This window comes from Colletes gigas, unplaced genomic scaffold, assembly GCF_013123115.1.
Source record: "Colletes gigas isolate AHSC1104 unplaced genomic scaffold, ASM1312311v1 Colletes_gigas_Sc00003, whole genome shotgun sequence".
Taxonomy (NCBI): Eukaryota; Metazoa; Arthropoda; class Insecta; order Hymenoptera; family Colletidae; genus Colletes; species Colletes gigas.
The window spans coordinates 6,771,976-6,799,901 of NW_025106632.1; the positions used below are offsets into that span (position 1 = coordinate 6,771,976).

At 37.6% G+C, this 27,926-nt stretch overlaps 1 protein-coding gene across 1 annotated transcript; it reads left to right on the forward strand.

Moving 5' to 3' along the window:
* Window positions 1-2,956: 2,956 nt before the first annotated feature.
* Window positions 2,957-27,881, forward strand: LOC122404701. The gene is made up of 4 exons (XM_043408898.1): window positions 2,957-3,061; window positions 24,270-24,385; window positions 25,459-25,792; window positions 27,681-27,881. Exons 1-4 carry the CDS (start codon window positions 3,029-3,031, stop codon window positions 27,879-27,881), a joined length of 684 nt encoding a protein of 227 aa, XP_043264833.1. The 5' UTR covers window positions 2,957-3,028.
* Window positions 27,882-27,926: the final 45 nt, after the last annotated feature.

Sequence of the window (27,926 nt, forward strand, 5' to 3'; positions counted from 1 at the left end):
GAACAAACGAATGGAAAAATGCCTGGACTTGGAATCTTTCGAAACCTTTTTCAGAGTTCTGAGAGTAGCCTGAGACTCTCTTTATTTGTAGCTCGAATCTTCCAAGAGATTTATTTCCTGCACGAGCACGAATTACGTACTACGTATTATCTATGATTTACGTACTTTGGATGTTTTTATTTATCTCAGCAATGTTGTATTCTATTGGTCTTAAAGTTGGTCTTTAAGAAAATGTTATGCCATGTTTTCTCTCGATTTAACCCCTTGACGTACGATTTAATACAATTTTTCAAACGTACACTATTTAATTTGATTTTATAGATTTGTTTTACGAATACCTCGTCAATGTAAACGACTCGATGACGAGTTAGTAGCCTCATAATTGTGAATCAGACTCGTCATTGTGTGACAAAGGGTTAAAAGGATCAGATTCTTCGTGCTCGCGTTGTAATACTCTGGTTATTCGAATACAGTCGCGTGTATTTCGGTCATTGAAAAGCACGAAATGTAGTTTCCTACTCGCGGTAGCGCAAGGCGTTCGGTTTACCGCTAGAAATGTAACTCTCGTCCATTACATTATGTGAGAAGGCGTGTTTATACCGTGTGAGAGGCGTCGCGGCTTCGGGACGGACCAATCGATGATTTCTCGAGAGTCATTAACTCATATAACGAATGATACTGGGAGCGGCGTTGCGTCGATTACTTTACCGCCATACTATATGCGTCTGTCAATCGTAGCGACTAGAAGAGATCGTAGACGATATCTTCACGATCTCGAAACCGATATTACGAGTGTGATCCCAGAAGTACCCGACCTAACAAAAATAAACACAAGAAATTTGGAAACGGATATCTTCATTTTTCAACGTAATCTCCTTTTAGCTGGGTACACTTTTCCCAACGGTGTTCAATAGCTTCTGTTGGATTTCCTAACCGTCTCACGTTGTTACAAAAATCATCTCCAGTGACGATTGTATATGTCTGGAGTTTTGACCATGGGTTCTACAAACTCATGGTGTTTATTATACAAAGATAAGAGTTCGTCGCTAGGGCGAACTGCGCTTCACTCTCGCCTTTCATCTGCGGATGAAGTCACAGTCTTGTAACAGATCTCTCAGAGAACAGAACGGAACTCCAAGATATACCTTTACGTATTATTTAATAAAAGTAAAATTCTACCATTAATTATTGTTGTTTCAATCAAATCATACGTCCCATAGCCCTACCTTTTCCAGTAGCTTCGATGCCCTGTTTATAGTGAGAACCATCGAGCTCCTCAAAATAGCCATTAATCGCAGACTCCACGATTCGCAGGTATGAGTTGGGAATGTGCAGGTTAGTATTCAGTATTCACATCATTATGTTTCGTTCAATCAATAAAATGTCACTCCATTCACTATTGTAAGTGACGCATTAGTCTGAATACTAACCTGCACATTCCCAACTTATACCTGCGAATTGTCTACCATGAATATATTATGTTCATGAAAAACAACTGATCCATTGGCGATTTCGCCCTGGACATTTGTGAACGAGGCCCATGCGACAAACGCAGGCCCAACACGGCACTGAAATGAAGGTGGTGGGGCACATTTGCCGTCCCAATCTGCTAGAGTATCGCTTACACCCCACGGTTTTTCCTCAGGTGCCTACCCGAGGTCCCTCGGACCGGATGGGCTTTTACTACCGGTTTCTTTTGTTCAAAACCGCAAAATCTCGAACTTTGAGGCCATTTTTCGACATTATCCCATCTGATATCGAAGTTAAAAATGGTATCAGTCGATTCGCCTTGGCGAGACCTTTCAAACGGTGTATAGCATATGCTGTACGCTCTTGGGTCAGTAAACCCCTCTATGACTTAACATTGTCCTTTATGAGTCGATCTAATGTTTCAATGCTGGAACTACAATTATGGTGTGTTTATTTGTACCAAAGATATTGAAACGGCAGACACTCACAGAATTAAATCTTTAGAAAAAGCCTCCTATAGAAAAAGTTACGATAAAATTTCGAAAATACAATCGAGTAAATTTTTTACAATTACCATTCGAAATCACGAATGGTGGTAGCTCTAAACACATTGACCCACGTCGTTGTAAACTAACAAAAATTGATTTCCGTGATACGCGTGTAAAAATCGCCCGAATGATAAATCCGTACAACGTTCGTGGTCCGAAAAAATGCTGTTTCGGGTAACGTTTGGCCACGCGCGAAGTTGGAGACGCATCGCTTCGGTAGGTCAGTGCGTGCGTCGCGCGCGAACGTAATTGACGCTTATCGGGAACACGTCAAGATAAGATACCAGTTCGCAAAGTTATCGTGGTCGTCCGTATGACGAAACGCGGTGGTCGTCTTTTCTTCTTTTTTTCTCTCCCTTTTTTTTCCCCAACCGAAACGCCGGCGTTTAACTCTGGCCTCGTTACTTTTATCGCGAGATCTTAAAGATCGATCCAGTCTAACGCAACCTGCCGCGGCGAGCGTCGCGTTTCTCTTTCTTGACAGTAACGACGCGATACGACTGTCCTCGCGAGACATCGGTATCGGCGATCGGATTCAATCTAGCCGCGTAACCGTCAACGATATTAAATTTCGTTGCTTCCATATTTTATCGGGCACGACGGGATAAATCTGAACGATACTCTTTCACCGACGACCGGATATCGAGAAACCGTGACTACGAACTCGATACGTATCGCGTTATTTATCGTACAACGGAGGTACGCTTTTATCGGACGATATTAGAATCGTGCAATTAAAACGATAAACGGAACTTCGATCGTTTGAACGGCGAGCGTTGAAATTTAACGATCGAACCCGTGTTGTCGACAGATCGACGCAGGAGCCATGTCACCGGATCCGTACTACGGATCACGAGAAATCGACGTGGAACCGGGAGAATCGGATCGCCTGCCGGACACGATTAGGACCGAGTGAAATCGAACAGTATCGCCGATAATCGAGGATCGACGCACGAGATCGATCCAACAGCTTGCAACCTACGGCCTCCCCGCTGGCCTGGCCAGCTACTATGCGAATTGAAGCTCTCAGCATCCTCGTCGCGGTAAGTTAACCGATCGAAAGTCTATCTAACCCTTTACAGACACGCTGCACAGCGTTTCGAGCAATGGACAAGAATAAAAAAAACTATTATTTATAAATAATGGCTTGTTATAACTTAAAATCCCGATTTTTAACTGTATTTACTATTTTGTCAATTAAAAATGATGCTTCAAGATTGATGGCAATTTTTTATACATTTAACGGTAAATATATGCCATTTGCAAAATTTTCATCCGAGTTACTTGATTTTTATAAGTTATGCTCGGTATTATAAAACCTTTCAAACTGCTGATTAAGTTTTTTGTAGTACTAATGATCCCTCTCAATTTTTCTATTCAATGTTTCCTCGACTTTGACTCGAGCTTTAAAAAAATTAACAAGAAGCAACTCCGTGATATTTATTTTTTACTAATTAACCTCTTCACGCCCTTGGTCACATATCTGGACGTTCAGTTTTTTTTTTTATATATAATTATAGTTATTGTCAATAATAAATAGACCAAAAAAAAAAAATCGTGTCTGAAGAGGTTAAGAGGATATGAAACTTTAAGTCAACGTCAAACCTAGCTGCCCAAGTTTGCCCGATACGGAGAAAACATTCGAAATCGTTAAAAGGATTGTTCGTTCCCCGGAGCGTAGGCTGTGACCGCGTTACGATAACGAAACGTTCAATTAAAATATCCGAATCTGTTCCTTTAAAATAATTAATAGACTGCGGATGTTTATGCATTTATGGGGAATTTTAATTCTCATGAAACTACAGAATGCACTTAATATGCAAAAATCTAAGAAATATTTAAAGTAAGATACGAATTATTGTATTTAAGGGTTGAGACAATCATCTACAAAGCTCCCATTTTATTAATTCTATTAATAAAAATATGAATTTGCATAAAGATCCGCAGTCTAATAATTAATAACGTGCCCAGTGATCGATCACTCGAAAGAATATCTTGAAATACAAATTATCGCTAAAATCCTAAAATTAAAATGTTTCGGTAATTGGCCATTTTTTCCTTTCATCAAATAGTTGACAACTCGCAGAAGAGATCGTGAAAAACGAGCAATTTTTAAAGTATCGGGAAACTAACTGTCCGTTTAAAAAAGAGAAACACAGCTATAAACACTGGGAGTGATTGCTGTAACGTGAAGTAATGTGAATTCTTGCGTTCTTGCATTTTTTTAGAATTGCAACGGCGGTGGAGGACTCTGTGGATTTACAGAATTCGTCCCCCCCTCCCCGTAGTCGATAAACGTTTCCCTTCTTTTCCTTTTGGTCGTTTCTCGTCGCGTCCTGTTCTTCTTGGCGCGCGGTTGGGCGTCCCCGGCCGTATTTGATTACAATTTTCGGCTATGACACCCGCGGTCAACCTAATCCACGGTTGGATTTCTAATGACGAAAATTTTCTACCCACGCGTGCCCTCGCGACCGCCCCGGAGTTCTTTTAATGGTCCGTTTTACGAGTGTCGGATAAATAATTCGACGTAAACGACTGCATGAATAAATGAATACACCGTATATAGGATCGATGGACGATTCACAGGGCATTTTTAGTGCGTTTCTGTATGTATTACCGAGGCAATCTGGTACAGCTACCGGCTTTCTATTATTTATGAAACAACGGTAGGGGAGACCGGGGCTAGTTGACTAACTTTTAACATATTTAATTATTACAAATGAACCATTGTTATTTTATTCACTTATTGTATACCAATAGTTTACACATTTACTGAGGTATACAGTGTAATTTTTAAAGCCGCTTTGATTAAATCTAAGTTGTAGTTTTTATCACATTTATGCAGGTGTGAGCAATAAGTCAACAAACCCCGGCTTTGGGGTTAGTTGACTTATACGACGGGGTTAGTTTACTTGACATTTACTTTTAAGTTTTAAACAAAAACTAATAAACAAACAACATTTATTTTTTACACATATTAATTATAACGATGAATTTTAATTTGTAAATCGTCATTTGAATTGCAATTTATACAAACGTAAAATATTTTATTTGAACCGATACACTTCTCGTGAGCCCGTTTGCTGCAACGTGTGCATTGCACCCACTTATCACCACGAACGCTCTTACTATACAGTTCGTCGCATATAAATTGTCAGAAGGAAAATATTTACTTACCGCTATCGTTTTTGAATATTTCGCTCTCACTGATGTAAAATGCAAAGTATTGTCACGGTAACAAACTACATGACGGTTTAGACATTCATATGTTCCAAAACATCGATTGCAGCCGCATGCATTTTATAATATAAAAATTAAAGGCAATTAGTCAACTAACCCCATTAGTCAACTAGCCCCGGTCTCCCCTAACTGTAATTGAATATTACACGCGTATCACGGCAATCTATTTTTTGTTAGTTAACAGCAACTTGGATCAATGTGTTCCGAGCTACCACCATTCGTGATTTCGAATGATAATTGTAAAAAATTATTCGACTGGATTTTAGCAATTTTAGCGTAGCTTTTTCTATAAGAGGCTTTTTCTAAAGATTTGTTTCTTCGAGTGTCTGTCGTTTTAATATCTTTGGTACAAATAAATACACCATAATTGTTGTTCCAAGCATTGAAACATTAGATAGACTCATAAATTCGTGACGTTTGTTTTTCTTAGACCGACGGAGATACGAATACGCTTTGTATTTAACCCCTTAACGTTCATGCCAGAGTCTAACTGCTTTGAAAAACAATATTTGTTTAATCCAACGGATTAACCCCTTAGCGCTCATATTTTTCGGGTTAACCAAGATTGATCAGTTTTCTTTATTGGATTTGTTTCCAAGCCGTATAAAAATACGGTTTTTGTTAATTTCAATGTTGTATCCGACGTATAATTTGAAGAAAAATAAATATTGTCAACCCTTAAACAATTAGACCAAAGAAATATCGTTTTTCAAAACAGTCAGACTCGGGCATGAGCGTTGAGGGTTTAAGCATTGAGAGTGAGAAAACATTGTTATCGTATCGATTTCTCGTAAAATTGTTTTTACCAACTTTATACAATTATAATAGATACGTTCTATTCGTCCACCCACACCTGTTTCCGCCATTTTTGCGCGCTGCGCGCGACGGTAGCAGCCGGTGCGCGGAACGACGCGAGAAAATCGCGGTGACATTAATATGCTAATCGTTCTCGTGGCGCCAATAGTTCCAATAAATAATTCTCTTAACGCGCCATCGTACGACAGGCTGTCGCGTGTGTATAATATCCGCTACCGTTATACGCGCATCCCCCGGACTCGATGACAGTCCGATAACTTTCTAGGTTTATGTCCGTCGGAATAAAAACACCCTGTTCCACGGATCCAGCAATAAATTATACCGACTGCTATATTTCATTCCAACTCTGTTACCGTATATCATTATCTGGGATCTGCGATTATTTTGTCGACGCGTTAAAAGTCCCGACGTCTCGTGGTCCACCGTTCAAATGCACAACGATCGCGAGAAGCTCCATTCGCGATCGTTACGGGGATAAGATTACTTCTCGAGTGCAACGTAGAGATCGAGGCGATCGACCACCGAATTAGCTTTCTTTGATAACAAATTGTCGCATTTTCTTTGGAAAATGTCTTATATCTCGGATGATCCCTGGGAAAAATTTATCTCAAATCGAACATTGTCGTTGGAAGTGTTTAATTTTTAATAGTCTTGTCCAATATGACAAATTTTTAATCCTTAGGGGAATTGTGAAAATTACTTGGTGATGATTAAATTATTGATATTTGTTGAACATGCAAACGAGCCCTGTATTGCTTTCCCCCTCTACCTTCCTTATTTACTTCACTTCGCGCTTCTCTCTTGTCTTGTCGTCCGTGTATAGATGTTACCGTGAATGACCGAAATTGGAGAATGTCAACTTTCACCGGTGAATGTCAACAGATACCAAATACGTCGGTGAAAGATCGAATATTTCATTACATTGTTGTACATTCGGACCCTCTCCGGTGTGTGTCGACAATCACAGATATGCTCTGGTGGAGGTCCAAAACAGAAGAGTCAAAATACAAGCGACTGGCTCTCTCCTGCCAAATCCTTTGTTCTGCTCGGAGTCAATCAGCTTTGTCAGTCTTATGCAAGCTTTGATAACGCGAGCAACGTTTTCTTAATTTTTTTCCCGATACCCTAATTTATACTAAATGGATACTGCAGTAAATCGTGATCTTTTTCTAACCCAGACCTAACCCAGACCTAGTCCAGACCTAACCCAGACTTAATTCAGACTTATTCCAGACCTAACCCAGACCTAACCCAGATCTAATCCAGACCTAACCCAGACCTAACCCAGACCTAACCCAGATCTAATCCAGACCGAACCCAGACCTAACTCAAATCTAATCCAGACCTAACCCAGACCTAACCCAGACCTAACTCAGATCTAATCCAGACCTAACCCAGACCTAACCCAGACCTAACTCAGATCTAATCCAGACCTAACCCAGACCTAACCCAAATCTAGGGTCTGGGTCAGGTCTGGGTTAGGTCTGGATTAGATTTCGGTTAGGTCTGGGTTAGGTCTGGATTAGATTTCGGTTAGGTCTGGGTTAGGTCTGGATTAGATTTCGGTTAGGTCTGGGTTAGGTCTCGGTTAGGTCTGGGTTAGGTCTGGGTTAGGTCTGGGTTAGGTCTGGGTTAGATCCTTTCAGAAAGAGAGGCGAAAAAGTTACGTCACCCTTGTGACGTTTTATAGCGACTGAATTACGGAGAAGAAAATATAAATCTCCAACATGTTCAACACTCACCATTATTGCATGGTGAATGTCAACATTTACCGGTGTAAGTCAGAAATAAGGGTGTTTAGCAAATATTTCGGACATACACTAAGCGACTATGTGAATGTTGACATTCACCGGTGAAAGTCGACATTCTCCAAATTTCGGTGTTTCACTGTAACATAGACACGTGTTCAAACCGCTGTATTCTTTATTGCTAAATAAATCTTGTTTCGTCTTTAATCTAAACTGGGTATAGAACGTTATTTGAACAAGAACCAACAATATTTTTATATTTTAGGGACTTTTTTTTGTTTTGAGAGGGAGACTTATGTAAAATGATAAAATAAATCACTCGTTTCCGACATACGAGGATCTGTATAAAAGAGACGATAATTTTTCTACTTTTTATGAGCAGCGCTAAAGTGGCAATGCGCGTCGTATAATTTCTGCGTTACGCGGTGTAATTTACCGTCTAATGACAGTGATCGACTAAATTAATTGATCGTCCGAGAATAAATTCACGAGTGAATGATTGCGTGTCTCGATAATGGATACACTGAATGGCCGAGTCGCGCGTGAATCGATTGTGGGCGATCGAAGAATACGAATACACAACGATAGATCGATTAATCGAGAGTGCTGCATAAGCAACGATGTATGAATCTTAATTTACCAAAGGCAAGCTTAATTTGCAAATAAAATCAACGTACACATGCAGTTTGATGCAGTAAATAAGTAATTCCTTCGGTACTAACACTTTCTAACTTAAATGCATCTTACAACTATTGTCTTACGTGGGTAATTTTCTAATACAACAGTACTGAGTCTAAACTATATGAATTGTGCAAATTTTTTTAAATTATCAAAGATATTTTGAACGTAACTATACATATATATATATAATAGTTAAATATTAAATAACTTTAATCAAAAATACTTTATTCAACAACAAACATGGAGCTTGATCAAAGTCCAATTATTACCCTAACTTCATTCACTATCTATGTATATGATCTGCTAATTATTACTCATATACAGGGTGTTTGGTCACCCCTGGAAAAAATTGTAATGGGAGATTCTAGAGGCCCAATTAAGATGAAAATCAAGAATGTCAATTTGTTGATTAAGTCTTCGTTAAAAAGTTATTAAAAAATTAAATTAAAAAATTCCAAATCATTCTGGAAAAATTATTATCGGCTGCGGGGGTCAATTACAATCATTTTTGGTAAATAGACATACCCTCGAAATCCGACTCAGTTTTGAGAAAAAAATTCAGGGAGGACAAATTTTCGGCAAAATTAAAAATTTTCAAATCATATTAAAAAAAATATATTTAGTTGAAGGGGTCAATTACAAATATTTTTGGTAAATAGACATACCCCCGAAATCCTATGCATTTTCGAGAAAAAAAATCGAGATGGTGTGAAATTTTACGACAAAATTCAAAAATTTCAAATCATACTAAAAAAATTATTTTTAGTTACAGAGGTCAATTACAAGCATTTTTAGTTAATATACATATTCCTGAAATCTTACCTATTTTGGAGAAAAAAATTCGTGTAGGTACTGAAATTTTGGACGAAATTAAAAAATTCCAAATCGTACTAAAAAAATTATATTTAGTTACAGGGGTCAATTACAAGCATTTTTGGTAAATAGACATACCCCGAAATCCTACGCACTTTCGAAAAAAAAAATTCTTTACTGAAAATCTAATGTGAGGCTCCCCTGAAATTTCATGCGAATCTTTAAAATGTCATAATTCCTGAACGGATTGAAGGATTTTAATTTTTAAAAATGCAAGCAACGCGTATTTTAGTAGAGAATATGTAGAAAATCTAACAATATTGAAAAAGTTGTTTCTTGACACCGTAAAGTAAGAAAAACCCCATGGTAAACTGGCCCAATTTCAAACGGCCATAACTCCTACAATAGTGAAGGTATCTCATTGAAATTTTTTTCTGAAATAGAGCCCATAGGTGGCTACAAAAAAGTATTAGACAACTTTTCTGTAGAGCGTCAAACAAATTTATAAGAAAAATCGCAGGGGGTAGTAGATGCCTAAATTTTTCGACGGAAAAAAAAATTTCAAATCGTTTTGGAAAAATTATTTTGGGTTGCGGGGGTCAATTACAATCATTTTTGGTGAATAGACATACCCTCAAAATCCTACGCAGTTTCGAGAAAAAAATTCAGGAAGATGTGTAATTTTCGGCAAAATTAAAAAATTTCAAATCGTTTTGGAAAAATTATTTTCAATATCGTGGGTCAATTACAATAATTTTTGCTCATTAGACATACCCTCGAAATCCTGTTCACTTTCGAGAAAAAAATTCGAGATGTGAAATTTTTTGACAAAAATTTAAAAATTTCAAATCGTTTTGGAAAAATTACTATCAATATTGTAGGTCAATTACAATAATTTTTGGTGAATAGTCCTACCCCCGAAATCCTACCCACTTTCGAGAAAAAAATACAGTACGAGCGAAACTTTGAATATCAATAACTTTTTAACGAAGCCTCCATCAACAAATTAATATTCTTGATTTTCGTCTTATTTTGTCCTCTAGAATCTCCCACTACAATTTTTCCCAGATGTAGCCAAATACCTTGTACAATATTAACAAAGCAATATCTATTTCACGCAACAAAATTTTACACCCTGTATATACGACCATAGGAATTCGAAGAAAATATACCGCGAATCGCGACCTTTTTGCAAAAGTAGAAAGTGGCAAAATGTTAATTGCACTCGAAGCAAGAAAGCACGACATGAAATTTGAATACCTCCGTAAGAGAAAAGGAGACACGCCATAAACATTTCTTAACGCGTCTTTAAAACGAGGCCAACCGCATTACAGGCAATAATTATACTGTTTTAACCGCGCAGAGAAAAAAAGGGGAGGGTATTCGAGGCGCGCAGGATTGAAATACCAACTCGATCCTATTGGGAATCGTGCATCGACGTCACGTATCGATTTCAAAGCGATCGACCCTGCCTCTTTCGGTCGAGGCGTCCACCCACGCGCTACTCTCGCGATCCACGATTCGTGGGAAGCTGCGAAATGAAGCGATTATCGCGGTTATTATTCCCGCTGAGCTTCCTGGACAACGGTGATTTTAATAATCCCGGGAATCGATGCTCGCCGTCGCCGGAACGATAAAACAGGTTTCACGAAACTGGTTTAATGAAAATTAGAAGAATTAATTGATGGCTTGCTAGAAAGTGCTGCGTTTGGAAAATAGGAATTGATCGATCGGTAAATAATCACTGACAAACGGTACAACCACGCGTTTGAATATTTGTTGCTCGATAATTGGAATACGGAAATAGTCTGATCAATCTTTCAACCCAAACAATTCAGAATTCTCTATCGTTTCCTTTGTATAGTATATTTACTCCAAAAACATTTAGAATCCCCCTGTAATCGTTGTCAGGTTGTTTCTGGGTTATTTATTCGAGTTCTATATTTTCCCTTAAAATCTTTAGTATTAGTAGCTTCGTTTCCTTTATATTTATTCCAAAAACATTTAGATCACCCTGTAATCATTGTCAGGTTGCTTCTGAGTTCTATATTTTCCCTTAAAATCTTTACCATCAGTTTCGTTTCCAAACTCCTTCGTCGTTTTCTCAGACACAATTTTTATTTTACTTTATCGTTTCGAGTCGTTATGCACGAGAATTTGTTGCTTACCTGGAGTTTCATAATCTCGCGACATCTCGTGTCCACTTCTTCGTTATTTCTTTTTTTAACTCTGCACAAGGGTGTACCAACGTCCACGCGTCCATCGGACGTAGCCCACGTTCGTTTCGTAAACGCAACGAGAGATACCGGCCCGAATGGACGCCTCTTCTATTATCGCCGGGACGCATCGCGCCGATCGAGCCTGTAATTTAAAACAATTTTCAAATAATATATTACGAATCGTCGCTGGGAACAGGAAAGAGGGTGGGTCCGTTCGCGTGACTCGCGTACGCTTTGTTTCTACCTTCCGGTGATTTAGTGGGCCGTGGGTGGACTTTTGCCTCAGGCGCGTTATCCTTTCGAAGGACTTTCTGGCGAAACCATCCCGATACCGAGCGGAATTCGCGAATGGATGGCGCCTCCTCGAACGTATCGTGTCGAAAAAAAGTGTACGCGTTGCACAATACGTCGTAACGCGGAGAGATTACGCGTATTTTATGCATTTATCTTCTATAAAAGCCAACCAACTTATTTAGTTTCATAAAAACACGAAGAAATTTTTAACGAGTGAAATATTAAACGTTTATCGTTGTGTTCTGTTATTTTTTTAGGGACGGTGCATAATCGTGTTAGGATAAAAATATACAGTCAGTCAGGAATGTCTTCGTGCAACCCCTAAGATAGTAATTTTAAAGAAAATAGGCAACAATTTCGTATAATAATATATTCATTTATTATTATATATGATATTGTAAATTAACACTAGAATTACTGTCAATTATAGTGTGTTTATTTGTACCAAGGAAATTGAAACGATAGATACGCGAAGAAATATATAATGCAATGGAAATAAGTGTTTATTCATTCTTTTGTAGAAAATTGTGGTAAATTTTCGAAAATTCAGTCGAGTAAATTTTTTACTAATTTTATTAGAAATTACGAATCATTTTGACTGGTTTAGTAGTTCTAGTGTTAATCGACGCGTCGAATTTTGAAAAAATTTATTTCTATTCGAATACCAAGTTAGAATTGTCAAATATGTCGAACTTAAGTATTCAAACTTGAATATTATTATTATTAACTGGTTTGGGTTAGGTCTGAGTTAGATTTGGATTAGATTTGGGTTAGGTCTGAATTAGATGTGGATTAGATTTGGGTTAGGTCTGAGTTAGATCTGGATTAGATTTGGGTTAGGTCTGAGTTAGATCTGGATTAGATTTGGGTTAGGTCTGAGTTAGATCTGGATTAGGTTTGGGTTAAGTCTGAGTTAGATCTGGATTAGGTTTGGGTTAGGTCTGAGTTAGATTTGGGTTAGATTTGGGTTAGGTCTGAGTTAGATCTAGATTAGATTTGGGTTACATTTGGGTTAGGTCTGAGTTAGATCTGGATTAGATTTGGGTTAGGTCTGAGTTAGATCCGAGTTAGATCTGGATTAGATTTGGGTTAGATCTGGGTTAGATTTGGGTTAGGTCTGGGTTAGATCTAGGTTAGATTTGGGTTAGGTCTGGGTTACTAAAAAAATTACGATAAATTTTCAAAAATTCAGTCGAGTAAATTTTTTACAAGTTTCATTAGAAATTACGAATCATTTTGACTGGTTTGGTAGTTCTACTGTCAAACTACATACAAATTTATTGCTTTTTTAAGAATATTTTGTTAAGAAAAAGGACGAGATTATTTCTCAGGCACTGGATACATGTATCATTGCTCGCTGAGAATGTTCCAGTTACAAATAATTGTTTTTGTCTCGAACGTTTGTGTAAAGCCATATTTTGCTCTTTTATAAATTCATATTTTGTTCGTTTTGTGTCTACGTTCATTATTTTATATCCTGACCTCATCAACATATTTTATGTAACGAAATCTCTATGTCACAAAATTGTTCGTACACCAAAATACGAAGGTAGTAAATCTAACAAAACTATTGAATTTTTTAAACATAATACCTGCTAAGCTAGCTTCCCCTATAATGTTTTGTTTACATTATCATGGCGTCGCGATTCGGTTCAAAGATATCTAAAAATCATTTAGCGACACGAGTGCTTCTAAGAGAGACGAAAACGCGTTCGTTGGTCGTTTCACGACAGGAATTAAGTTACGTACGATTTTTTCTCTTGGAAAGGGGCATGTAATTTACTACAAAGAGCAACAATCGAGAGAGTCTCAGCGCAGAGCAACGAAAGGTTCTCCATAATGGACGCCACCGAGTGGCTTACGCGTTGCACGGTGCCTCTCTGCGGCCTGTTTAGACAACGAGTGCTTCGCCGTCTGTTATGATTGACGTGTATAAATATTTAGTTAGTCACCTCGCTGTTTCGTACTCGACTGGAGACGGGACAGGAATTTTTATCCTTCCACCCCGTCTCTACCATCCCTTCTTGGGAAGTATCGAGACCGGAATTATAATTTTGTGCAACAACTACGAATTGTAAGGATTGTCGAGGATGGTCAGAGGCCATAAAAGGTCATAAACGTAAAACTGTGACTGCTCTCGACAACAAAGTCGAACCTTCCTTATTCCTATCTTCATAATGATCTAAACAAAATACCTCACTCGATACCTACTCTAGCTCAGACTAAACATTATCGACGCCAAAAGTCCGACGGTCTAAACAAGTACACTTCTTACAGAATAGACATTCTATTTTAAAATTTCGCTTGAAATTTGCCTCTTAAAAATCATAAAACATTTGGTAATTTATTATTCAACACTCTGTTAAAAATTCCGATTGTTTCCAGGTCTTTATTATTGCATTCCAAAGTTAAAGTGCTACTATTGACCTTGGTCCCCCTCTATCACCGAAGAATGCTCCAAACACCTACACTTCTTACAGAATAGGCATTCTATTTTAAAATTTGGCTTGAAATTCATCTCTTAAAAATCATAGAACATTTGACAATTTATTATTCAACACTCTGTTAAAAATTCCGATTGTTTCCAGGTCTTTATTATTGCATTCCAAAGTTAAAGTGCTACTATTGACCTTGGTCCCCCTCTATCACCGAAGAATGCTCCAAACACCTACACTTCTTACAGAATAGACATTTTATTTTTAAATTTCGCTTCAAATTCATCTCTTAAAAATCATAGAACATTTGGCAATTTATTATTCAACACTCTGTTAAAAATTCCGACTGTTCACAGGTCTTTGTTATGATATTCCAAAGTCAAAGTGTTACTATTGACCCTGGTCCCCCTCTATCACCGAAGAATGCTCCAAACACCTACACTTCTTACAGAATAGACATTTTATTTTTAAATTTCGCTTCAAATTCATCTCTTAAAAATCATAGAACATTTAGCAATTTATTATTCAACACTCTGTTAAAAATTTCGACTGTTTACACGTCTTCATTATTGCATTCCAAAGTCAAAGTGTTACTATTGACCCTTATCACCGAAGAATGCAAAATAATGGTAACAAAAGCTCGATCTAGCGCCTCAACCAAACACCTCATGATTCCAAACTATTGTTTGATTACAAAATACAACTGTTGTGTGAAACATCGTATAAGTAACTACGTAAACAATGAACGTATCACGGTATCGGAATCGACGGAGAACAGACACGGTGGACGACGATGAGAGCTCTGAGCGAAGGCTTTGCTCAGCAATAAGTCAGAAGTGTTTTCAGTCCGCTAGCACGCACGGAGAGGGTGCTAATAATACGGAGCGTTGCATCGACGTTGAGTAAATATAAACCGAATTTGAAATATCTCCGCGAGTTTATTATGAAAACCACTGTTAACGATTATCTGAGAAAATACCGGTAGGATGTTTCGCTCCGCTGCACTCGATTTATCGTTCTCGTATAAAATATGGATAATCGATGGAGGATTCGAATCCTCCAAGTTCGCGATCCGAGTAGCAAGCTGAAAATTGCTTTATTTCGCTCCGTTGAACACCGAGTTAGAGAAATACCTGGATCGAGAGCATAAACGATATTTACATCACATTGCACCAACGACCAATTTGTTATATCAAGCGTGGATCAATTTAGTGACTTTAACGTTCGTCGAAAGTTGAAATTTTAATGTCACCGGTTTGTTATACAATTCAGGTACGTTCTACGCGTTGATCTACGACTTGAATTACGCTAATTGGTCCTCCTGTGCACGGTACACTTTTATCACCTTCGATTAACTCTGAAAGTCTGATTCCTAGACGCTGCAAACAAATTACGCGTTTAACGATCGGTTTAATGGTTTACTTTCTGCGCGTAACCGCGACTCGTGAAAATTGCTAGTTTCGTCCTGTTAACGGTTAATCGCGTAATCAGCCGCCGATGATCTTGGGCCAAAGGTTAATTAAAACCGTTGACATTTTAAACATACGAAGAGGCGGCTCGTTTGATCAGTAAACTCGACTCCGTTCGTTTAGGCTGTTACTCATCTTCATAATTTACAACTCGATTAAGTCCACGTAGCTGTACGTTTCTGTAATTCATACCGACGAGAACGATAGACTTCGTGTGAATGACAGACAATTATTTTTCTTAATATTTTTTAAGGAAATCTGACGTTATGATTCTTTTTTGCAGTTTACTTAGCTATCTATATATATTTTTCGCAGTAGCAGCTAATTTTTTTTTTTTTTTTTTTTTAGAAAAGGTAAGGCTTCACGCAACAATAATCAACTAAAATGAACACTGCATTCATAATTAAAAAATAAAATGAAAACTGAACATGTTCAATCAGTTCTAACTCAAAATATGTTGCAGATACAAAAGTGTACTTTGGTGTCATTTAAATACGTACTAAATAAATTTAATTCAATTACTCGTCATTTACTTTGAAGAATCAAACCAACAATAAACGATGATTGTAATTTTGGACGATTTTAAGATTGAACATTTGAGAACCATATAGTCGTATCAAAAATCGACGAATGATAAAAAAAATCACACTAAATCATGTTTTGGCCCATGTGTCAACTATTAGTGAATCATTGTTTCATTGTGGGTATATTTGTATAAAATCACTTTTTGTCGCGTTTGGCGTGCAATGGCCCCCCCACTGTGTGTAGCAGTATCCTGGTAGCGGTGCCAATTAGGCGCGCCACGATTTTCTCACGCTTCCCCCCCCAGCGAAACGTAACAGAAAACGACGCGTTATTGCGTAAAATTCGTATGCACGTTTCGAAAGAGCCTTTCGTCCTGGACAGAGATATTCAAATCACGCTGCCTTATTACGATACTACACGGTTGTTACGATACCCGCGGTATCGCTGTACAACGCGTCTAGTTATTCGCCATATAATGGCACGCCGTTTCAGCGCGAGAAACCGGAGGCTCGCGGAGACCTATAAATTATTGCCGCCGAGTTTGTCCAATCGCTGACCGCCGTACGACGGTTAATAAAAAAAATCACGACCAATGGCGGCAGAGAATGTCCACCGTGCCATGCGCCGCGCTCATAACTACCGCCTCCAGTTCTGGACGGCGCAGTAAAATCGGAAATATTACCGTATAGCGTTACATTATTCCGATCGTATCACATTGTATGATAATCGCGGCAATTCATCATCCGCGAGTTCCATTCTCTGACCTGAAAATTTGTAATCCTGGTCGTTGTACATGAAAGAATGCCAAGGATATTGACGAGCAAACATTGGAGGCGGGGACCATTTCGATTATTACGTGTATATCTGCTCGGGCTGGATAGCTTCGATTCGTTTCCAACGGCCAAATAACGCTTAGGGGATCGGGTACCAACGCGTTCACTCGCTTCGAGAATTGTTCGAAACCTCTCGATGTTGGTTTCAACGTTTTAAGGAGGGGAATCCACTATGAGGGATTGACGAAATTTGTTTATCTCTTTTAAAAGGGGTTTTACAACTGCTTGCCCTACTGCGGCGCTGTTTTACTGCGGATAGGAACTCGGAGATTTTCCTAGGATTTTCCCCTTACAGAAAAGGAAAGGGTATGCTAGTGGGACTCATCAGTAAGAGGCTTTCTAGTAGGTCCTGCCTTAGAGGACTAGGATATTGGGAAGTTGGTCGACGATTGTATACAGGGTGTTCCGACAACCCTGGGAAAAATTTTAATGGTGGATTCTAGAGGTCAAAATAAAACGAAAATCAAGAATACTAATTTGTTGATGGAGGCTTCGTTAAAAAGTTATTAACGTTCAAAGTTGTGCCCGTACTGAATTTTTTTCTCGAAAATGCGCAGGATTTTGAGGGTAGGTCTATTCACCAAAAATTATTGTAATTGACCCCCGCAACTGAAAATAATTTTTCCAAAACGATTTGAAATTTTTTTTATCCGTTGATAAATTTCACATCTCGAATTTTTTTTCTCGAAAGTGGGTAGGATTTCGAGGGTATGTCTAATTACCAAAAATTATTGTAATTGACCCCCAATATTGAAAATAATTTTTCCAAAACGATTTGAAATTTTTTAATTTTGCCAAAATATTCCATACCTTCGCGAATTTTTTTCTCGAAAGTGGGTAGGATTTCGAGGGTATGTCTAATGACCAAAAATTATTGTAATTGACCCCCAATATTGAAAATAATTTTTCCAAAACGATTTGAAATTTTTTAATTTTGCCAAAATATTCCATACCTTCGCGAATTTTTTTCTCGAAAGTGGGTAGGATTTCGAGGGTATGTCTAATGACCAAAAATTATTGTAATTGACCCCCGCTATCGAAAATAATTTTTCCAAAACGATTTGAAATTTTTTAATTTTGCCAAAATATTCCATACCTTCGCGAATTTTTTTCTCGAAAGTGGGTAGGAATTCGAAGGTATGTCTATTCACCAAAAATTACTGTAATTGATCCCCGATATCGAAAATAATTTTTCCAAAACGAATTGAAATTTTTTTTTCGTCCAAAAATTTCACACATTCTCGAATTTTTTTCTAGAAAATGGATAGGATTTCGAGGGTATGTCTAATGACCAAAAATTATTGTAATTGAGCCCCACAACTGAAAATAATTTTTCCAAAACGATTTGAAATTTTTGGATTTGATTGTTAATAACTTTTTAACGAAGCCTCCATAAACAAATTGGTATTCTTGATTTTCGTCTTATTTTGGCCTCTAGAATCTCCCATTAAAATTTTTCCCAGAGGTAGCTGAACACCCTGTATTGTATACATAGGTGTATTTAATTGTTGGTTACGGGATTAACAATCAATCAAATTAATGATCTAAAGAAAATTTAGATACAATTTAGATACTGAAGTAATTGAAACCATGTTTGGGAGTGTATTGTACCCCCCTGGCTCCTCTTTATCACATCCCTGAATATATTACACAATTAAAAAGTTATTAAAGAATTGAATTAAAAAATTTCGAATCCTTCTGAAAAAAATTATTTTTAGTTACAGGGGTCAATTGCAATCATTTCTGGTGAATAGACATACCCCCGAAAACCTATCCATTTTCGAGAAAAAAATTCGAGTTGGTACTGAAATTTTTAGACGAAATTAAAAAATGTTATATCATGCTAAAAAAATTATATTTATTTACAACGGTCAATTACAATCATTTTTGTTGAATACACAAATTCTTGAAATCCTACTCATTTTCGAGAAAAAAAATTCGAGTTGGCACTGAAATTTTTAGACGAAATTAAAAAATTTCAAATCATACTAAAAAAATTATATTTAGTTACTGTGGTCAATTACAATCATTTTTGGTGAACAGTCATACCCCCGAAATCCTATGTACTTTCATGAAAAAAATTCTTTACTGAAAATATACTCTGTCGCCAGAAAAACCTAAACGAATGAGTCTAAATGAGTCTGCCCTATAATAAAAACATGCGAAGACGACGGGAACGTAACGAGCAAACATCAGAATTTTATGGCGGTGCATCGAACCCCGAATTTCGCCGTTCGAAGACCTCCGCGTTCCGGGGTTAATTTGAAAGTACGCGCCCGATAAATCCCCGCGGAAGTCTTGCGTTGCTTTTTGTGCGCAAAAGATGCCAGTTGCATTCGACCTGGGGTCCGTGACTTATGGCCGATCGGCCAGTATTTTTTCTCGCGGCTGAATCGCCGTTTCGTTGTCACAGCATACGCGTATTATGGTCTCGATAAATCTTTATTCGTTAGATCGATAGTAATCGGGGCAGATGCCCATACACAGTCCATATCGAAGAATTTAACGAATGTTTTTCACTTTCAAGAAAAGAATCTAAAATAAATTAAAGTATCTAAAATAAATTCATGAAATAAAATAGATTTAAGTGTTTGTAGGATCTATTTTTTCTAAGACACAAATTTCCCTTTTATTATAAGGGATTTGAAAACCATTGATAAATCTATAAATGTATTCCAGCATCGTGATCAGAACATTTTTGACATTTGTGAAAAAAGTCGATACCAAAATGATTGGGAGAAACTCACGGAAGTAAAAGGATATTATTTTATTTACTAAAAATATATGTCACACGATATTTCAATTTAAAACTAATTTTAGGAAAAATAAAGAATTTGTTGGAAAAAAGAAGTTTCTATGCCTTACGGTTCGTTTCTCTGAAATTCTTATTATTTCTCAAAATAATTGGCGACTTTTAGGACACCCTGTAGTTTAAGAGGTATTTAATGCTAAAGCAGAGTCGTACAATAACCGATAAAAATTCGTACAGGCATGATGAATAATGTAAAAGTCGCCGTTTTCGTTTATACTGTGTCGAGCGTAGAAAATGAGGACCACAAATCAAGAAAATGGTGGGTGCATCCTATAAACACTCTGTCGCCGACGTTGCGTGGTCGTCGCTCGTATGACTGCTCGCGTGCATTACAATGCAGAGAGACGAGCAAAACTCTTACACAGAAAGAAATTTTACATATAAAATAAAAGTTAAATAACTTTCCATGCATTATCTGCTAAATAAACACTGTCAAGTGCAAAAGAATACGTTTGTATTCACTACGTTTTAGCCAAATTCGTTCTCGTTTCGAATAAACAAGATGGCCGCGATCATGGATACCGATAGAACGACCTTTCATAAAAGCGACCACAATTTTAACTACGTTTCGTCGAAAAAGTTCTAAAATGTTATTCAAACGCGTATAAATAAAATTTGTAAACTTGGCTGCGGAAAGTGCCATAATTTCTTTAGTGAAAAAAAACAAAGATAACCTTAATTGGTTGTAACGTCGCGTATGACGCGTCCGTGCACCAAGTTCGATTAAAATCGCGTTGCGAGCGTCGAGAGGTTCGCTTAACCGATGTGGCAAGAAAACCGATAAGGATCCGAGAACCTGGTGTGTGGTCCGTTGTGTGTGAATATGCGTTTAATCTGAACGCAAAGCCTCGTCCCGACGCGAGTTCCTCGTACGGGAGGCGCCAGTTGGTTAACTGTTCACCCCGACGAGCGATGGCTTAATTAAGCGACACGAATGCCGACCATCTCAACACTTCTATAAATCACCAGAAACCCGAGTCGCTATTCTCGATTCCGTGTCTCTAAAATGCCGTCAAGGCCAAACAATGCCGCTTCAAATTCTAATTTACCATTATTCCGGACATCTTTGTTTCGAAAATTACTCTACGTTGTAAATTGTACAAATTCCAGCCGAATTAAATATCCCTACATCATAGACGGAATCTAGACATTTGTACACATATAAATACTTCCAACGTTTAATAAGTATTTTAGGTTATTTTTTTGGCGAGTATCTATTTTACTAAACTGGGTTATGTAAGACAGAGTCGGGCAAATTTCATTGACAAACAACGAATAAAAATGTTAAATCTGCTCGTAAACTAATTTCTGCTCGCTCAAAATTAGTTTTAAAGAAAACTTTGCAAATAAATTTTAAAATTTTATTCTTCGTTCGCGAGTGAAATTTCTGCAACACGAACGTGTAAGAATCGATCGTGTGGATGTCGCGATTAACGGGAAATCGTCATACGGGTTGACTCTCGAAGGCTGAGAAAATTGAATAATGACACGATAACGACAGACGTATCGCGTTATCTGGCCTCTAATTTCTAACGACAAGATATATTCCGCAATTAAATCGAAAGCGTACGGGAGAAAAGGTGAGGAAGAGGGGGGGCCCGCACGAGGCGAGCCGACCGCCGCGGGGTCTGTTTTGCATAAAAATTATAAGCAGAATTAATGTTTTCACCTCCGTAAAACGCGTACACGCGTTCGCTCATGTTCGTGTGCATCGCGCTTCACGGTCGGCCGATGCGTGACTAACATAGTGGTTTATTGCACGTTAATACTGATCCAGTACCTCCCGTACTTTCTCACGCGGCGATCTCGACCCGCCCTTTACACCTCTCCAAACAATCTGTTCACCTTGTCCTACAAAGTTTAACCGACGCAATTAGCAATTAAATTCGCTCTTTCCAAACAGAGGTCTCCGTGTCATTCTAAATCACACGCGTGGTTAATGTATCTGTGTAACGTCTTAACTACTTTGGCGTTCATCGACGACCTAACCCTAATTTGGCGAGTACGTTACTCTGCCGCATTCAGATTCTAACCCCAACGTTACGGGACTCGTAGATATTATTCGTTAGCAAATTATGTTGAATTGATGTAACGATATGAACATATGTACCTTGATTAAAATGAGAACTGCATTTTAGTCCAGATCGTTACGAAATCGAATCGAGATTCTCAAGGCAGTGTCGCGAGTTGTCCGCGGTGAAAAGTAGATCGTATCGCTGTCACATTGTTGTAACGGTACTGCATTTCTCGAATTTCTCATTACAGTAGCACTTGAAACTTTTACTATTCAACGTGACACATAAATATCGTAATGTAGCATTCTTTCTACTTCACACGATTTATTAACTACAACGACTATTTTACCGTAACGACGCCTATGGTCTTCCATCGTCGACGTACACTCAACCTAACCCTAACTTTAACGGTCCCTGGCGGTAAACTACGCATATGGCGGCAACGTTCGAATTAGCGATGGAATCTCCATAGAATTATTCTTTGAACTTTGAACAAATGCAGGTTGATACTAAAAGGATATTTTCGTGTATCAGAATTGTTCTTTTGTCGAAGATATACAGGGGGAAAAATTTTAATGGGAGATTCTAGAGGCAAAAATAAGACGAAAATCAAGAATACTAATTTGTTGATGGAACCGTACTGAATTTTTTTCTCGAAAATGCGCAGGATTTCGGGGATATGTCTACTCACCAAAAATTATTGTAATTGACCCCTGCAAACGAAAATAATTTTTTTAGAATGATTTGAAATTTTGTTTTCCGTCGAAAAATTACACACCTTCTCGAATTTTTTTTCTAGAAAGTGGGTAGGATTTCGGGGGTATGTCTATTCACCAAAAATTATTGTAATTAACTCCTGCAAACGAAAATAATTTTTTTAGAATGATATGAAATTTTTTAATTTTGTCGAAAAATTTGTCCACCTTCCTGAATTTTTTTCTCAAAACTGAGTAGAATTTCGAGGGTATGTCTAATGACCAAAAATGATTGTAATTGACCTCCACAACCGAAAATAATTTTTCCAGAACGATTCGAAATTTTTTTTGTCGCCGAAAAATTTAGGCACCTACCCATGTCGATTTTTCATAAAAATTCGTTTTTGATTTGTAATAAATTTGTTTGACGCTCTACAGAAAAGTTGTTTAATTCCTTTTTGTAGGTGCCCATGAGTTCTACTTCAGAAACAAGTTTCAATAAAATACAGTCACTATTATAGGAGTTATGGTCGCTGGAATATTGGACTGTTTTTATGAACTTTTTCTCAATTTACAGTGTCAAGGACCAACTTTTTCAATATTGTTAGAATTTCTATATATTCTCCACTAAAATACGCGTTGTTTGCATTTCGAAAAATTAAAATCCTCCAATCCGTTCAGGAGTTATAACATTTTAAAGATTCGCATGAAATTGCTGGCCTCATATTATATTTTTTTTTTCTCGAAAATGGGTAGGATTTTAAGGATTTGTGTATTAACACAAAATGATTGTAATTGACCGCTGTAATTAAATATAATTTTTTCAGTATGATTTGAAATTTTCTAATTTCTTCTAAAAATGTCAGTACCTACACGAATTTATTTCTCGAAAATGAGTAGGGTTTCAAGGATTTATATATCCACAAAAAATGATTACAATTGACCACTGTAACTAAATATAATTTTTTCAGTATGATTTGAAATTTTCTAATTTCTTCTCAAAATTTCAATACCTATTCGAATTTTTTTCTCGAAAGTGAATAAGATTTCAGGGTATGTTTATTCACCAAAAATGCTTGTAATTGACCACTGTAACTAAATATAATTTTGCAGTATGATTTGAAATTTTTAAATTTCTTCTCAAAATTTCAGTACCTACACGAATTTTTTTCTCGAAAATGGGTAGGATTTCAAGGATTTGTGTATTCACAAAAAATGATTGTAATTGACCGCTGTAACTAAATATAATTTTTTTAATATGATTTGAAATTTTTTAATTTTGCCGGAAATTTGTCCACCTTGCTGAATTTTTTTCTCAAAACTGCGTAGGATTTCGGGGGTGTGTCTACTCACCAAAAATGATTGTAATTGACCCCCGCAACCGAAAATAATTTTTCCAGAACGATTTGAAGATTTTGAATTTAATTGTTAATAACTTTTTAACGAGGCCACAATCAACAAATTGATATTCTTGATTTTCGTCTTATTTTGTCCTCTGGAATTCCCCATTAAAATTTTTCCCAGGGAAGATCGAACACCCTGTATTATTAAAACACAATAAATCTGATGTTAATAAGACGAACAATCTCAGAATCATTTTTTTTTAATACAGAGGGGAATCGACCGATTCGATAAAGAATTATTATTTGTTTACAGGTGGTTTGGCTGACCGCAGTCCTGTGCCCGCGGCTTGCTGCCGCCAACAACCATAGCATATCCTTCACCTCTCGTAAGCTCAGGGAACATCCTTCGAGAGGACGCACGTCTCGCTGGTAAGCCTTTAAATTTCTCCCGATTTCCCATAAGCATCCACTCCGCGATCGCCACGCTTCGGTGAACGTTTCCGCGACAATCGATCCGATCTATACGCCGCGCGACCAACAAAATTCCTCAGGCAACGTTCAACGTTTCGCGTCATCGCCGATTTATCGACGCACGCGCGACATATTCCGGATCAGGTGAATTTCAATTTTCAATCACCGCCAGCCTCGATCTATATCCTCGTCGGCGTTAGACGGCTCGCTCATTATTTATCGGTCTCTGTCAAGCTGTCTTAATTATTATTAATGACCCGCGCGAAACGTACGAGCGGCGAATACGGGATCGGACGAAGATATCGTTTTACAAGCGGTTCTTTTGCGCCGAGCTGCATTCTGTCGCGCGTTTCGGACACGAGCCGCCGCGCCACCGGCACGAGCGGAATGTTATTTCGCGATCGTGGCTCCCCCAGCCCGTCAATCTTTAAGACTGGAACTACCAAACCAAACCAATCAAAATGATTCGTAATTTCTAATAAAACTTGTAAAAAATTCACTCGACTGAATTTTTGAATATTTATCGTAATTTTCTATAAGAGAATATATAAACACTTATTTCTGTGGTACGAATAAACACACTATAATTGTCGGTAATTCTAGTGTTAATCGAGGTCGAAAATATTTTTCACCAAGAAGAAAATTCAGGGACAATTTGGAAAAAAAATTCCTTTTTTCTAATTTCCTTCACAGGATACTGTCATAACGTAGAAATATGCTTCATTCGCTGATTGTATCTCAGAAATAATGTAGAGGTCTTTATAAAAAAAATAATGAAAATTGTTGAGAAATGTACCGATCGTTAAGTCTAGGTCCACGTTTTAACGAAAGTAAAAGTTAGGAATAGTTTAAATTATAAATTTCAAAAATCAATGTCATCTATGAATGTATAATAACTATCTGTTCTTCCAAATCGTGCCCTGAACATTTGTACGAGTCGACGCGTATTTTTACCGGAGCCTCTGACCCACCGGAGCGATCGTTCGCAGAAACTGCGACGATTTCTAACCGATGGCCGTGGATTTTTTCAGGACGCAGACCTTCGACGCAGACCCGAACAAGCGAATGACATATCGGGAAATGAACACGATTCTGCGACAGGAGGGAGGCGAGAACGGCCATCAAGTCGATTGCTGTCCTACGGTATTGGAAATGGTGGAACCGGTCGGCGGTCGAAATCGTGACGACATGTACGTACAGCTCTATCGGGAAGGCCAGAACACCCAGAGGTTCTTCGAGTACTCGTGCAGGGAGGACGTACTCGACAAGCCGTGCAGGTTCATCGACCGGAAGTTCAGCAACCAGTCCAAATGTGTGCAGAAGTTCTCGTACACTTACGCTATCATTGAAAATTCTGGACCGAAGGTACGGTGGAATTGAGAACTAGCTCGTCTATGCTTTCGATTAGTCTCGAGTCTGCCTCGTACGTTGGACGAACTCGTTCTTCCGTTACTTTTCGAAACGCTCTATCGACGATCGATTCGCGATCTCCGGATGTTCTTTGATGGGTAAAATAAATAATAGGTTTCACGAGACAACAAAGACGGTGATTAAACAATACGTTCGAAGGTTTATCGAGTTAAGTCACCTTCTGGCAACTTCTTCGAGACGAAGGGAAGATTTTACATTAATAAATTTGTTATCTCTTCTTCCTAACTTGAAAATTGTTATACGTTGTTTGCAAAATAAAATTCTATACGTTTCTAATATATTCTCTCTAAAGTACGGATGATGTTTCCGGTGTCAGAGTTAACTAACGAATTTTCTTGGTTTATGGCCAATGAAAATCTATAGAACGAATTAACTTTTTGCTCGACCTGGGAAAAATTTTAATGGGAGATTCTGGAGGCCAAAATAAGATGAAAATCAAGAATAGCAATTTGTTGATGGAGGTTTAGTTAAAAAGTTATTAATGTTTAAAGTTTCACCTGTACTGAATTTTTTTCTAAAAAGTGGGTAGAATTTCGGGGGTATGTCTAATAACCAAAAACTATTGTAATTGACCCCCGCAACCGAAAATAATTTTTCCAAAACGATTAGAAATTTTGTAATTTTTGTTGAAAAATTTCACACCTCGAATTTTTTTCTCGAAAGCGGATAGGATTTCGAAGGTATGTCTAATGACCAAAAATGATCGTAATTGACCCTTGCAACCGAAAATAATTTTTCCAGAATGATTTGAAATTTTTCAATTTTGCCGAAAATTTGTCCACCTTCCTGAATTTTTTTCTCGATACTGCGTAAGATTTCGAGGATATGTGTAATGACCAAAAATTATTGTAATTGACCCCCGCAATCGAAAACAATTTTTCCAGGAAGATTTGAATTTTTTTAATTTTGTCGAAAGATTTCATACATTCTCGAATTTTTTTCTCGAATGTGGGTAGGATTTCGAGGGTACGTCTATTCACCAAAAATGATTGTAATTGCCCCCCGCAGACGAAAATAATTTTTCCAAAACGATTTGAAATTTTTTAATTTTGTCGAAATTTTCATACCTTCCTGAATTTTTTTCTCGAAACTGCGTAGGAATTCGGGGGTAGGTCTATTCACAAAAAATTATTGTAATTGACACCCGCTACCGAAAATAATTTTTCTAGAATGATTTGAAATTTTTTAATTTTGCCGAAAATTTGTCCATCTTCCTGAATTTTTTTCTCGAAACTGCGTAGGATTTCGGGGGTATGTCTAATGACCAAAAACTATTGTAATTGACCCTCGCAACCGAAAATAATTTTTCCAAAACGATTTGAAATTTTTTTTTCCGTCGAAAAATTACACATCTTCTCGAATTTTTTTCTCGAAAGGGGGTAGGATTTTGAGGGTATGTCTAGTGACCAAAAATGATTGTAACGTGACTATAATAATTTCTGATCGCCAACATTCGTTAAAAATACTTGATATTTTTGTCATACTTCTAAAAATATCGTAAAAAAAACAATATGTTCGGTCAACCCTGTGTAAAATTTTAATGGTACATTCTAAAGACCAAAATAAGACAAAAATCAAGAATACCAATTTGTTGATCGATGCTTCATTATAAAGTTATTAACGTTTAAAGAACCACTAGCAGCTGTTCGCCGATTGCCGTTCTACAGACGCAACTATAAACGTTAATAACTTCTTAACGAAGCCTCCATCAAGAAATTGCTATTCTTGATTTTCGTCTTATTTTGGTCTCCAGAATCTGCCTTTAAAATTTTTTGGTCGTTCGTCGACGTAACGAGTTTAATAGTGTCGTTTTGTCGAATAGGGTGGAAACGAGGGGCACAAGAGGCATCACAAGAAACATTTGACGCTCACCGGTAACACGGAGGGCGGATCGATGTGGACGTTGGACTACATCAGGGTACGAAGCGGCTGTAGCTGCGAGGTCACGCCTAAACCGAAGAAGAGGAAGAAGTGCAAGAAGTGCAAACCAAGGGACCACGATTTCTTCAGCCCGGAAACGTGAGATCCGTGGTTCGAGGTGATCGGTACAAATCCTACCTCGAGACTC

What these genes read in the sequence shown, in the direction of transcription:
- LOC122404701 (XM_043408898.1), top strand. Translation starts at nt 3,029, where the DNA reads ATGCGAATTGAAGCTCTCAGCATCCTCGTCGCG. An exon ending in CTCTCAGCATCCTCGTCGCG is followed by an intron (nt 3,062 to 24,269) that starts GTAAGTTAACCG and finishes ATTTGTTTACAG; the next exon opens with GTGGTTTGGCTGACCGCAGT. An exon ending in AGAGGACGCACGTCTCGCTG is followed by an intron (nt 24,386 to 25,458) that starts GTAAGCCTTTAA and finishes GGATTTTTTCAG; the next exon opens with GACGCAGACCTTCGACGCAG.